At 42.5% G+C, this 14,772-nt stretch overlaps 1 protein-coding gene across 2 annotated transcripts in view; it reads left to right on the forward strand.

The window, feature by feature from the left end:
- Window positions 1-14,772, forward strand: part of abl2 (c-abl oncogene 2, non-receptor tyrosine kinase) — a 134,328-nt gene that overhangs the window by 93,342 nt on the left and 26,214 nt on the right. For both annotated transcript variants that reach the window (XM_085982567.1, XM_085982568.1), the window contains exon 2: window positions 12,115-12,285. In XM_085982567.1, the coding sequence (XP_085838693.1) occupies window positions 12,115-12,285 (171 nt within the window). The remainder of the gene's footprint in view (window positions 1-12,114; window positions 12,286-14,772) is intronic.

Below are 14,772 nucleotides of genomic sequence, written 5' to 3' on the forward strand. Positions count from 1 at the left end.
TTCCATCATTTTGCTGACGATTGAGAGTAAACTGATGGGGCGGTAATTGGCCGGGTTGGGTTTGTCCTTTTTGTGGACAGCACGTACCTGGGCAATTTTCTATTTTAGATGCCAGTGATCTCGCTGTACTGGAACAATGGCTAGTTTTGGAGCACATTTGTACAGATTCCAATTGGTACAGATCAAATTGACCACAATTATCTACCCCTCAAAAACAACTTTGTTGCTTTGAAGCTATCTGCTCGGATTGCGGAATGGTTCCCTCTTAATTTCACCATCGGAATTGCTAAAGCCCTGTAACAGCCCTATCACTCAAAGGCATAACATTTTCTGCTCAGTTATTCACAGTGAAAGAATTACAGTCCTAATTCATTTTAACTTGCAATATTTCAACATATGCATCAAATTAAAAGAAATTCTTCCATGTTTCAATGTATTTCAAGTTAGGAAATCACCAAATAATGTTTTTGATTTCCATTAGAATAAATTTAATTAGTACTCCATCCATGCATCCGTCTTTTAACTGAGCTGTTAAACTGGCTGAAAAGCAGAGAGTTCCCTCATTGTCCTGCCAATATTTATTCCTTGATCAACATTACCAAAATAGATAAACTGGTCATTTGTTTCTCTCCACCTCCTCTCTCTCCACCTTCCCAATCTCTATCTCTCTTTCGCCCCATCACGACCTCTGCCTTTCCAAAATAACACCATCAAGAATGCAGGTGCAGCCTCCACTTCACACTGCGTTAGCTGAATTGTTCACGATGCTGTAAGTGGTCTCCACTCCTAAACCTGGGGAGGGGGTGGGATTAATCCAAGGTTCCTACTCCTTGATTGCTTTGCTTCCCAATGACCCATGCTGGAAAGTGTGTGAAAATATGGGCATTAGTAGATGAGGACAGGATCAGGTTCAGTGATTATGTATCTCTCCCTTCTATATAGTTAAATAGCCTGCTGACATTACTTGTCTGGATTCGCACTTGAACAATCACTTAGTGGAGTACAATCTGTGGAACTACAAGTTTCGAGAATGGGTACTCATTATAAAGGCTATTAGTTCACTCCTCTGCTAAAGTTCTAAAATTCCTAAGTACACGAGGAGAGGTTGAGCAGCACATCAGGGATTTTGAGGGTTTACTTACTGTCACTCCTGTTAAAAGAAAGCAACCACTCTATTTAATTGAGCAAGTGTGGACCTAATGGCAACTGCGAATGGAACATGGAATCATAGAACAAATAGTACAGCACAGAAGGTCGCCATTCGGCTCAAGATTGCGCCGGCTCTTTCAAAGAGCAATCCATTTAGTCCCACTCCCCCGCCCTTTCCCCATATCCCTGCAGTTTTTTCTCCTTCAAGTATTTATCTAATTCCCTTTGGAAAGCTACTGTTGAATCTGTTTCCACCACCCAATCAGGCAGTGCATTCCAAATCCTACCCACTCGCATATAAAAGTTTTTCCTCACGTAGCCTCTGGTTCTTTTGCCAATCACCTTAAATCTGTGCCCTCTGGTTATCGACCCTTCAGGCATTGGAAACGGTTTCTCTAATTACTCTATCTAAACCCTCCCTGATTTTCAACACCCCTATCAAATCTCCTCTTGGCCTTCTCTGCTCTAAGGAAACATATGAATCTTGTCCCATTCTGGATGATGGTGACACACCAAGGCTATAAAAGTTAATTTACAGTTTAATGTAAATGGCTGTTGTCTGCACTACTCAGCTGTTGAGCACTGCTTGCTGGTAATTTAAATAGCTGTGCAGTGCTACTCAGAGTGTTGACTTTACAGTTGACAGCTGCTCTGCAGTGCTCCTTAAGATTACCACCTCCTTTTCTTAAAATTGGCAGCTTCTGATTCGCATTTACAACATAATGATTAGTGCTAGCAACAGGTCATGATCAATACTGCTCAAGGATAACGTACAGGTTTAATGTAAATATGCTTGGTAAGTAGGATTTGATCACTGCAAGCAGATTCTATCATCTTACTACCTCTGTTATGTATCCAGCCTCTGGCTGATGGTGTTGACCTGACTGCCTGGTACTACTTTAATGCTATGTCTAGAGATACAGTATCACGCACCTCATTATCTCTCAAAAGCCTCAACTGTCAAAGTCCATGTTATAACGAGGGTTGAGTATATTGTCAAAATGAAGGTAAAATATTTCAATTGGATAAATCAGATGCAGTAGAATCCTGATTTGCAGTATATTATGGGATTCAGACAGAAAAGGAATTTCTGAATTGGTTGCCTATAACTTGATTTGCATTTACTGTTCTAGAAATAGCTCTTCTATTACCCAGCCAGGAACACAATTTTAGGCTTGGTAAAGACTTCCTAATGGAGTTAAGTTTATTAACTGAGATGCCGCCAGTATCATAAGAACATAAGAAATAGGAGCAGGAGTAGGCCAATCGGCCCCTCGAGCCTGCTCCGCCATTCAATAAGATCATGGCTGATCTGATCCTAACCGCCAATCTGCTATCACAGAACCATCTCCTGAATCTAACAGAATTAGACACGCGAAATAGGAGCAGGATCAGGCTACACGGCCCCTGGGCCCACTCCGCTACCCACAGGGCCATGACCGATCCGAACCTAGACTCGTGTCCAAATTCCTGGCCGCTCCCCGTAACCCTTAATTCCCTTTACTTCTAGGAAACTGTCTATTTCTGTTTTAAATTTATGTAATGATGTAGCTTCTACAGCTTTTTGGGGCAGCATATTCCACGGACCTGCCACCCTCTGAGTGAAGTAGTTCCTCCTCATCTCAGTTTTGAAAGAGCAGCCCCTTATTCTAAGACTATGCCCCCTAGTTCTAGTTTCACCCATCATCGGGAACATCCTCCCCGCATCCACCCGATCCAACCCCTTCACAATCTTATATGTTTCAATAAGATCGCCTCTCATTCTTCTGAACTCCAATGAGTGGAGTCCCAATCTACTCAACCTCTCCTCATATGTCCATCCCCTCATTCCCGGGATTAACCGAGTGAACCTTCTTTGAGAGCAAGTATGTCCTTTCTTAAGTATGGACACCAAAACTGTACGCAGTATTCCAGGTGCGGTCTCGCCAATACCTTGTACAACTGAAGCAATACCTCCCTATTTTTATATTCTATCCCCCTAGCAATGAAAGCCAACATTCCATTGGCCTTCTTAATCACTTGCTGCACCTGCATACTAACCTTTTGAGTTTCGTGCACCAGGACCCCCAGATCCCTTTGTACTTCAGTACTTTCCAGTTTCTTGCCATTAAGATAATAACTTGCTCTACGATTTTTCCTGCCAAAGTGCATAACCTCACACTTTCCAGTATTGTATTCCATCTGCCAAATCTCTGCCCACTTACTTAGCCTGTCTATGTCCCCTTGCAGGTTTTTTATGTCCTCCTCACTCACTACTTTCCCTCCCATCTTAGTATCATCTGCAAACTTTGATATGTTACACTCGGTCCCCTCCTCCAAATTTACTTGTTTATTTGTGGGGTCCCAAAAAGGCAGCAATTTGTGGTCCTTGTGAATGACCAATAGGGACAAAGTGTTGGACACATAACCTTATTGGAGCTAGGAGCTATCATTTATTCATATAATAACTTTGAAATCAGAGGTGCACAGGAAAAGCAGTACTTATTTACTATATCTTAATTAATCTTTAGTTCCACCAATTCATCTATTTAGGTTATTTATTAAAGGCAATAACTGTTTGACAAATGTCATGTTTTTTTTTTGAAGTGAGTGAATAGGTTAAGGGGATACAATACTTATTATTCAGTAGGCACTCAATGAGCTAATTGAAAACAAAGGCATACAATGTTGCCATGGTTTGTGGAAGGCCAGAGGATTGGGAAATTTAAAAAAAACCAGCCAAGGACGACTTAAAAAAAAAGAGAAGATGGATTATGAGTAAACTAGCAAGAACTATAACAACAGATAGCAAGAGCTTCTATAGGTATATAAAAAGGAAGAGAGTAGCTAAAGTAAACGTTGGTCTCTTAAAGGATGAGACTGGGGAATTAATAATGGGGAACAGGGAAATGGCAGAGACTTTGAACAAATATTTTGTATCAGTCTTTACGGTAGAAGACACTAAAACCATCCCAATAACACACAATCAAGGGGCTATAGGGAGGGGGGGAACTTAAAATGATCATTATCACAAAATAAAAAGTACTCAGTAAAATAATGGGACTAAAGGTGGACAAGTCCCCGGGACTGGATGGCCTGCATCCTAGGGTCTTCAAAGAAATGGCTGCAGAGATGGTGGATGCATTAGCTGCAATCTACCAAAATTCCTTGGATTGTGGAGAGATCCCAGCGGATTGGAAAACCACAAATGTAACGCCCCTATTTAAGAAGGGAGGAGACAGAAAGCAGGAAACTATAGACCAGTTAACCTAACATCTGTCATTGGGAAAATGCTGGAGTCTATTATTAAGGAAGCAGTAGGAGGACACTTAGAAAAAATACAGTCGAGCAGAGTCAGCCTGGTTTTATGAAAGGGAAATCATGTTTGACAAATTTGCTGGAGTTCTTTGAGGATGTAACGAGCAGGGTGGATAAAGGGGAACCAGTGGATGTGGTGTATTTGGATTTCCAGAAGGCATTCGATAAGGTGCCACATACTAGGTTATTGCACAAGATAAGAGCTCACGGGATTGGGGGAAATATATTAGCATGGATAGAGGATTGGCTAACTAACAGAAAACAGAGTCGGGATAAATGGGTCATATTCCGGTTGGCAAGCGGTAACTAGTGGGGTGCCACAAGGATCAGTGCTGGGGCCTCAACTATTTACAATCTATATTAATGACTTGGATGAAGGGACCGAATGTACTGTAGTCCAATTTGCTGATGATACAAAGATAGGTGGGATAGCAAGTTGTGAAGAGGACACAAAGAATCTGCAATGGGATATAGACAGGCTAAGTGAGTGGGCAAACATTTTTGGCAGATGGAGTATAAAGTGGGAAAGTGTGAGGTTATCCACTTTGGTAAGAAAAATAAAAAAGCAAATTATTATTTAAATGGGAGATGACAAAATTCTGCAGTACAGAGGGACCTGGGGGTCCTTGTGCATGAAACACAAAGTTAGCATGCAGATACAGCAAGTAATCAGGAAGGCAAATGGAATGTTGGCCTTTATTGCAAGGGGGCTGGAGTATAAAAGCAGGGAAGTCCTGCTACAGCTGTACAGGGTATTGGTGAGACCACACCTGGAGTACTGCGTACAGTTGTGGTCTCCTTACTTAAGGAGAATATACTTGCCATAGAGGCAGTTCAGAGAAGGTTCATGAGGTTGATTCCTGAGATGAAGGGATTGACTTAAGAAGAAAGGTTAAACAGGTTGGGCCTATATTCATTGGAGTTTAGAAGAATGAGTGGTGATCTTATTGAAACATAAGATACTGAGGGGGCTCGACAAGGTAGATGCAGAGAGGATGTTTCCCCTCATGGGGGAATCTAGAACTCGGGGGCATAGTTTCAAAATAAGGGGTCGCCCATTTAAAACTGATTTGAGGAGGAATTTCTTCTCTGAGGGTTGTAAATCTGTGGAATTCTCTGCCCCAGAGAGTTGTAGAGGCTGGGTCTTTAAATATATTTAAGGTGGAGATGGACAGATTTTTGAACAATAAGTAAGTGATGGGTTATGGTTGCGGGCAGGGAAATGGAGCTGAGCCAAAGATTCGATCAGCCATGATCTCATTAAATGGTGGAGCAGATTCGAGGGGCCAAATGGCCTACTCCTGCTCCTATTTCTTATCATCTTATCTCCTGCGCATGCACGGGAAGGTGCCGTGGGAAGGAGAGGGGGTATTGGGGTGATTGAGGAGTGGACCAGGGTGTCATAGAGGGAGCGGTCCCTTCGGAATGCTGAAAGGGAAGGGATGGGGAAGATGTGTTTGGAGGTGGGATCACGCTGGAAATGGCAGAGGATGATCCGTTGAATGTGGAGGCTGGTGGGGTGACCGGTGAAGACCAGGGCAACCCTATCGTGGTTCTGGGAGGGAGGGGAAGGGGTGAGAGCAGAAGTATGGGAAATGGGACAGATACGGTCGAGGTTCATGTCAACCACGGTAGAGGGGAATCCTCGGTTGAGGAGAAGGGAAGACATATCGGAAGCACGAGTATGGAAGGCGGCATCATCCGAGCAGCTGTGATTGAGATGGAACAACTGGGAGAATGGAATCGAGTCCTTACAGGAAGCGGGGTGGGAGGGAGTGTAGCCCAGGTAGCTGTGGGAATCGGTGGACTTAGTGGATGTTTGTCGATAGCCTATCCCCAGAAATGGAGACAGAGAAGTTGAGGAAGGGAAAGGAAGAGTCAGAGATGGACCATGTGAAGGTGAGGGAAGGATGGAAATTGGAAGCAAAGTGAATTAAATTTCCCAGTTCAAGGCAAGAGCAGGAAATGGCACCGATAGTCATCAATGTACCGGAAAAAGAGGTGAGGGAGGGGACCTGAGTAGGACTGGAACAAAGAATGTTCCACATATCCCACAATAAGGCAGGCCTAGCTAGGACCCATGCGGGTTCCCATAGCAACACCTTTTAATTTGGAGGAAGTGAATGGAGTCAAAGAAGTTGTTGTTCAATGTGAGAACAAGTTCAGCCAGGCGGAGGATGGCGGTGGTGGATGGGGACTGGTTGGGCCTCTGTAGGAAGAAGCGGAGCGCCCTCAGGCCATCCTGATGTGGAGGATTGGACGGTGATCAACTATAGTTCTGAGGAGATACTTGAGACACTGGGACTTTCCAGTGGAGCATAGGAGACTTTGTAGAAGTTTTACAAATTAAGGATTTTGATTGGGTGAATATTGAAAGCAATTTCTTTCTGGTTGGTGAGTCAGTGATGAGGGATGCCAATTTGAATTGAGATTTTGTTATGCAGAATGTTATTGGATGTGGAATCCTTTGCCACGAGAAGTGGTTGAAACAGAGATGATTGCATCTTTAAAGGCAAAATTTGATAAATAGTTGAAACGGAGGATAAGAGAGAGCTATGAGAAGATTGCAGCATCGTGGAGTGACTTCTGAATTGCTCCAGAAAAGAGCTTGCTCAGACCTGAGGGGTTAATTGGGCTCTTTCTGTGCTGTAAACATCTGTGGGGGGGTTTTGGGAAATACTTGGAAGCTTTAAGTTGGATGAGTCTTGGTATTTTTCATTTGTAATACCATGTAAAATGTGTTAACCATTACACTTGAAGTGCAGTAGTCATTATGAACACTTAGCTTTGCAATACCTTCTGGCGTTAAGAACATACATAACATAAGACGTAGGAGCAGGAGTAGGTCATTTGGCCCCTCGAGACTGCTCCGCCATTCAGTAAGATCATGGCTGATCTGATCTTGGCCACAACTCCACTTCCCTGTCTGCTCCCCATAACCCTTGATGCCCTTACCTTTCGAAAATCTGTCGATCTCCACCTTAAATATATTCCATGACCCAGCCTCCACAGCTCTCTGGGGAAGAGAATTCCAAAAGATTCACGACCCTCAGAAGAAATTCCTCCTCATTTCCGTTTTAAATGGTGCCCCCTTATTCTGAAATTATGCCCCCTAGTTCTAGATTCACCCACGAGGGGAAACATTCTCTCTGCATCTACCCGGTCAAGCCCCTTCAGAATCTTTTATGTTTTAATAAGATACCCTCTCATTCTTCTAAACTCCAATGAGTATAGGCCCAACCTTTCCTCATAAGACAACCCCTTCATCTCTGGAATCAACCTCGTGAACCTTCTCTGAACTGCCTCCAATGCAAGTATATCCTTCCTTAAATAAGGAAACCAAAACTGTATGCAGTACTCCAGGTGTGGCTAAGGATATCCCCGACAGGTTAGATTTGCATGGGTGTATTTATGTGGATCCTTTTCAAAAATTGGATCACTTCCTGGAAATTTGCAATGAATTACAGCAATAAAAACAAAGCTGTGTAACTGATTTAACTCACCAGTTTTTGAAAAATTTGTTCTTGGGATTTGGGAATGTTTGCAAGGTTGCAATTGTTAAAGGCCTGGAATTTGCGGTAGGGATGACGAGCGAACTGGCAGCATTTGGCGCATGCGGAAATCCCAAAGTTGTGGTCAGTCATTGACGGCTCGGAAACAGGCTGCGCTGTGCGCCCACCTCCATCCCCCCGCCTCCAGCACAGCCAGGAATCTGCGTAATCAGCCAAATCATTGAAACTGACGAAAACCTCTGCTCTTCCGTTGTAAGTGTGCTGTTGAATTCCTCACTAAAGGGATGAGGTGTAACTCGGGGTTTTGATAGTGTTATTACTGCTAAACAAATGTTAAGAGCCTGGAAAACTAATGTTAATTTTGTGCAGTGTGAAATTTGTCCATTTCAATAAATAAAATTTTTAAGAAGCTTAAAATTTTTTTTTTTTTTTAAAGTTTGTCCATCTTTATTTCAGGTTTGCATTTTCCCCATGTGAAAGCCCCAACTTTTGTTTTGCTCTCTAACATTTTTAATAAGTTTGAATTTTAAAAGCTTACCCACTTCCTCGTTCGCTCTCTGTGAGACTTCTCTGTTTTGATTGACTGCTCAGACAGCCTGTTGACGTCACAGCAGTTTGCACAAGGAAATCCCCAGGAACAAACGCCTTCGCTTTGCTGCTGACCGCAAATTCTGGACCAAATTGCCATTTCTTTACTTGCCCCGAAAAAGTGGAGGTGGGCCTTTTGTTTTGTTTGATAACATTCCTGTGACGCGCCTTGGGATGTTTTGCTGTGTTGAAGGCACTAGATAAATGCAAGTTATTGTTGCTTGAACTGCTGAAGTCTGTGCTGATACTGTTCCCATAATAGTGTTGGATAAGGAATTCCTGAATTTTGACCCAGCGAGCAGGAATGAATAGCGATATATGGCCAAGTCGGGATGTTGTGTGACTTGGAGGTGATGGTGTTCCCATGATTTCACTGCTCTTGCGTTTCTTGGTGGTAGAGGTCATGGTGCTGGGAGGCGTTGTTGAAGTGAGTTTGAGTTGCTGCAGTGCATCCGGTGCCGTGGCACCTGACCATTCAGAGTTATTGAACAAACCAATGATTTCAGCATGCCTTGTGTGTTACTGGACAACCATGGGATAGGATAGGAAACACCAGACTGTGTACTTGCTTCCACCAAACTGATTTTTACAGTCACCTCAATAGCATTGCAATAATTCAACCATCCAGTTAGAGGAAATTTTGCAAACCACAGAATTTAAAATAAGTAAAAAGACCTCCATGTAATATGATTGGTTTCATAGCTACACCAGTCATAAATGCAGTTTAAAATAGATACAGAAGGAGGTTTTTAAAAAGGTAATTGCTGGAAATCTGAACTAAAAACAAAGCTATAAATAGGCAATAGGTTGATCAGCATCTGAAAGAGGAAAAAATGGGATCGTAGCCAAAACATTACCCTAACTACACTTCCATCATTTTCTCTCTTTGTTCCTATGGATGGTGCTGTGTACAGAACAGAAAGAGGCAAAAAGAAACTGGAGAAAATAAATCAGTAACATACTGTGCTCAAGTCTTTTTCTTAAGTGACTGATAGGCAATGCCTTAAAGGGTTTACTATGTCTGTTAAAGGCAGTTTGGTGACCATTCTAATGCAGAAATGCCTTACTGGTGTATATAGTTCCTTGCTATTGTATGACTATCCACTGAGGAATGTTCTGTGAATAGTTAATTTAGCTGGGTGGCAGGCATTTGTGTGCAGTAATGAAACAGTTTCGACATGTCCATTTTCCCACGTGATAACTTGTATTGATCCAGTGGGTTAGTATTCGACCAGCCCAAACATTCTTTCCGTGGATTCTTTTGAATCTTACACCCACACATCTGTTATCAAAATTGGACTCGTGAATGGTGCAAGTGATTGTTTTTACAGTATAACTTGAAGATGAGCTCTGGAGCAGTTCTGCTGCCATCGAGTAGTTTTGATGAAGATAGGCGTGGGCTAACCTGCTCCTTCCTTGAGGGTACTTCTGATCTCTTGCCCTCCCCTTCTGAGTACTGTGTTGTTGCAGGTAGTGTGAAGAACTTACTGTTTGAAAAAAAATTGCAATTTTCCTTATTTAATTGTACATTTAATCAAATTTGTCATTGGCACAATGGTTTTCACTTAACTTGAAATGCTAAATTAACAGAAATGCACAATAAAATGTAAGGAAATGGCAGATAAGAAGTGGAGGAATGCATAACATTGCAACTGCTTTGATACTGAACTATAGATTTGTTTTTTTCCAAAGCTGCAAGTGCTGTGATGAGCATGTTAACCGTAATATGATTTAGGTTTTGCGTTAGCTATGTCTGGTGAGGGATTGTCTTTTCAGAGACACGTTGCTGTGATTGGGAGAGGGTCAAGAGACTAGTTGAATGAGCTAGGATGGGCTGAATGGCCTTTATTATCCCACAGTCCAAAGATGTGCAGGTTAGGTTGATTGGCTATGATAAATTGACCCTTAGTGTTAGGGGGATTAAATACGTGGGGTTACGGGGATAGGGTGGGATATGTGTTGGTGTAGGGGTTACGGGGATCGGGTGGGATATGTGTCGGTGCAGGCTCGATGGGCCGAAATGGCCTCTATCTGCACTGTCGGGTTTCTGTGGTCTGTGATCTTATGGTCGGGTGAACAGGAATCAACTGTGCTGTCATATTTCACTAGCTGTGCAAGGGTGCTTTGGTTACGATAAACTGCTATATACAGATCTCCTTTTCTGAATCGTAAGCAGAATTGGCTGACATTTCAAAACACAGAATGTTGTAACTTCTGCTTGGATAGAAACGCTTTAATAATTTGTCAGTCAGTTACTTTAATTTTACTATTACACCATTCATGTCGCCAATGAGTAGAAGTTACAGGATTGTGTGTTTTGGTGCTGACTGATTCTGCTTGTGACTTAGTCTTTTGGTTTGAATGCTAGCTCTTCAACTATAGCAATCAATTCCAATTCAGCTTCCCTGCTCTTTCCCTGTCTCCTTTCATATTCTTGGCAGTCAAGGAGGAAAAAGATAGACAGACAGTTAGTTGTCTCCATGTCTTCCAGGAACCATCTCGGAGATCCCCTTATAGAAGCCAAGAGGGTGCCACTTGCTTGTGTTCCTGGCCACAAGTGGTACATAGTCCAGATGGTGGATCCTGAAAAACCTAGAGGGATTTCATACCCCAAAATATACACACAAACTTGCCCAATAAATGTCAACAATACTGAGCACCAGTCAAGAAAAACCCAACATGAATATCTTACAGGTGTGACTCTGCTCCAGAAACACATTTAATCCTATCGGGTGAATTTGTAGTCATTTCATGCTAAAGTTAAGGTGTAGGTATGGTTTTTTTAACATTTAGCTTTATAAATTAGCAATATTTTGTTTTAAGTGAATTTTTTTCAAATTGTGGTCAAATTTGCCTTTAGTTGTTGAAGACTAATTTTTTTCCCTTCCATATGCCATAACCTCCCTGCTGTTATTTCTCCAATCTTCCCAAGAAAGGGTGTTTAAATTCTGCAGCCCATTATCGATGTGTATCAGATCAGGAGCGTGCAGGGACTCCTAATACTGGGGAGCTCTTGCCTACTCACTTTCTTGCTATTTGTGCTTGGATTTTAGGGAAAGTTTGTCTATATCTTTTGCCTAGGAAATGTTGCTTTTTTCAGTCAGTACCTACATTAGACAGAAACTATTATTTTCTTTAACATAATGGATGAACTTTTTTGTATGTAATACATAAATCTGATGTCAGTTTTAACATCAAGTTGGTTACTGTGATGACTGAGAGTTTGCAGGGTATTTTGCTTTTGAGCTTGTGGTTCTCCATCTCTTATTCTTTCCGCACCCTCTTTCTCCCCCGCCCCCCCCCACACCCCCCAAGTACAATCCACTTCCTGAAACGGTCATTCACAACACTGTAATAAGGATAATCTAAACCAATGTGAGTTACCTGGGGCTCGAAGGCAGATCTTACTCAGTTGGGCATCAAATTGTGTTAAAATGCTAAATAAATTTTCACCAATTTTACCAGAAATTGAGTTACTCTTTTAATGTCACTGCACTAATTGCATTATTTGACTGTTAGTTGTGCTTGTTTGTGTATTACTCACGAGTGCTCATCTCTCTCCTTGCAGAAGCTTTGCACCGTCCATTTGGTTCTGACATTGACTCGCAGACACTGAACGAAGCAGTGAGGTGGAGCTCGAAGGAGAACCTCCTGGGAGCTGCCGAAAGCGATCCTAATCTATTTGTTGCACTTTATGACTTTGTTGCGAGTGGTGACAACACACTAAGCATTACTAAAGGTAAACAGTGACATCTCTCCATTAACTGTTGCATGAATAGCCACATCTCGTTAAGGGAGTTTGACACTGACACAAGGCTAACACGTGCACACTTAGTAATGCATCAGTGAATGTGGGTGTGCGGCTGGCCTGAATGATCAGTGGATGTAACAACAACTTGCATTTATAAAAGTGTCTTTAACATAGTAAAAAAGTCCCAGTGAGCTTCACAGGAGCATTATCCGACAAAATAAAACACTGTGCCACGTAGCGAGATATTAGGACAGGTGATCAATGGCTTGGTCAAACAGGTTCATTTTAAGGAGCGTCTTAAAGGAGGAGAGAGGGGTTTAGGGAGGGAATTCCAGAGCTTAGGGCCTAGGTAGCTGAAGGCACAGCCACCAATGGTGGAGTGATGAAAATCGGGGATGTGCAGAGACCAGAATTGGAGGAGCACAGATATCTTGGAAGGTTGTAGGACTGGAGGAGGTTACAGAGATGGGGCAGGGCGAGGCCATGGAGGGATTTAAACACAAGGATGATTATTTTAATTCGAGGCATTGCCAGATGCATTGGAGAACTTGGCTAACGACATATATTTGTTCTGCAATGCGGTCACTGGTCTGTCCAACCTCTTCCACTCCCAGCTTAGTCATCTCATGCTTATAGGCACATGAGTCTTTGAGTTAAGTTTCTCAAACCAACTCCAGCAAGGACCTGTGTATAAGTATTTGGGAGGACTGACATGCTGCATCACTGTGCTATTTGTTGTAGACATTTATTGTACTTTTGGATTTCCTTTAAGGAAAATTTACTGGTATTGCCTCTGATATTGGTGGCAGTGAAGTTGAAAGTGTGTGGTTTTCCGATGGCACTCTAGCATAAAGCTTTTAGAGAAAGCCCAAAGTTTTGTAGGACTCGTGAGCTGCCATTTATCTCCATTTGTAATGAGATTTTTTTGAGGAAGGACCGCAGCGTTGAACCTATCAGGGAGAGTGACGCATCGAGTTGCAGATCAGTGCTGTTTAATTCACTTAAGCAGTTTAGATGATTGGAAGAATGAATTTCTCACAATGTACAAATGCCAATAGAGCCATGACATTGAATTGCTTCTTTAGCTGACTGGTAGAAGTTTATTTCTACAGATGTTTTATTTTAAGTGTATCCTTCAGTTTGGTCAAGGTGGCCTGATGTAGGTTTAAAGATATGGTCTATTAAGTTTACATGGTGAAAGGGACTGTGGCTCAGTGGGTTAAGCATTGGCCTTACATCTCTAGGATCTGAGTTTAAACTTAGCCCACACTGGGATGTAAAGCTCCACTGGTAGCTGGAAGGGCCCTATGTCAATTGAGTCTAATCCAGTTCCTATTGGCCATGGGTCTACAGCAAAAAAAAAACTGCCCCATTAGTATGCAATGTTAGCAATCTTCAAAATGGCATGAGTTCCATTACCCTGGTAACATTATAAGTTCACAAAATTAGTGACAGGACAAAGGACCTGGATGTTATAGTGCACAGATCATCGAAGGTCCATGAGCAGAGCTACGAGGCTATTGCAAAACAAATAGTGTTAGGATGTACAGTGAAATCTGTAAATTAGGGACACATAAGGGACTTGCATCAGGTGTCCTTTATTTGCAGGTGCCCTTATTTTCAAAATGGTCATTGTATAAACAGTAAATTGGATGACCCAAATATTCCAGGATTGGCTGTATCTCCTGCCACGTTCCTTTTTTGCCCTCACCTGAGATCGTGCCTAATTCTGGACCTCTGCCAGCAGGATGTGAGTTGAGTGCATTTTCTGTTGATTGGGTTTCCTAGTTCATAGTATTTTATGGTCCATTTCCACCGAGTGTGGGACGCCCCGATCCTTGGATCTGCTACGATGCTCAGGGCGAGGTAGCTGCTTTAGGGCTGGCATATCTGGTACATTCCAGCCAAATTGTTGGGGGGGGAAATTATTCTGCAGACCCCTGTCCTGCCCGCTCCCTCCGTGTGTTGCAGCTGCTAATGTTTGAAGTGCTTGGGGGTGGGTAGGGGCTGTTAGTAGCTCATCAGTACCTGACGTATTGGTGGAGTAGGGTTGCCAACTCGGGTTGGAGGCATTCCTGGAGGTTTGATCACGTGATGTCCGGGCCACTTGACCTCCACACATGTTATTGGATTTACAGTATTACCAGGACAGTTCAACCACAAAATTAGAAATATTATTCTGTCCTTGTATAATGCCTTGGTCAGGCTTCATGAGAAAATACTATGTTGACTTTCAGTCACCTTGTGTGTTTGGGTGGTGTAGAGGCCCTGAAAAAGGTCAGAGAAGGACCACTAGATTGATGCCTCATTTCTGGTTATCAGTTGCCATGATAGGCGTAAAGAAATAGGGCTTTTTGCTCGAGAAAAGCATTTTCTTTGTGGAGATTTGATTCATATCTACAACATAATGAATGGATTAGACTTGCTCCACGTCGATAGGCTATTCGAGGTTGTACTTTTCAAAGAATCATCAAC

The sequence above is a fragment of the Somniosus microcephalus genome, chromosome 3 (assembly GCF_052327205.1).
Source record: "Somniosus microcephalus isolate GS21.2 chromosome 3, FLI_Smic_1.0, whole genome shotgun sequence".
NCBI classification, from domain to species: Eukaryota; Metazoa; Chordata; class Chondrichthyes; order Squaliformes; family Somniosidae; genus Somniosus; species Somniosus microcephalus.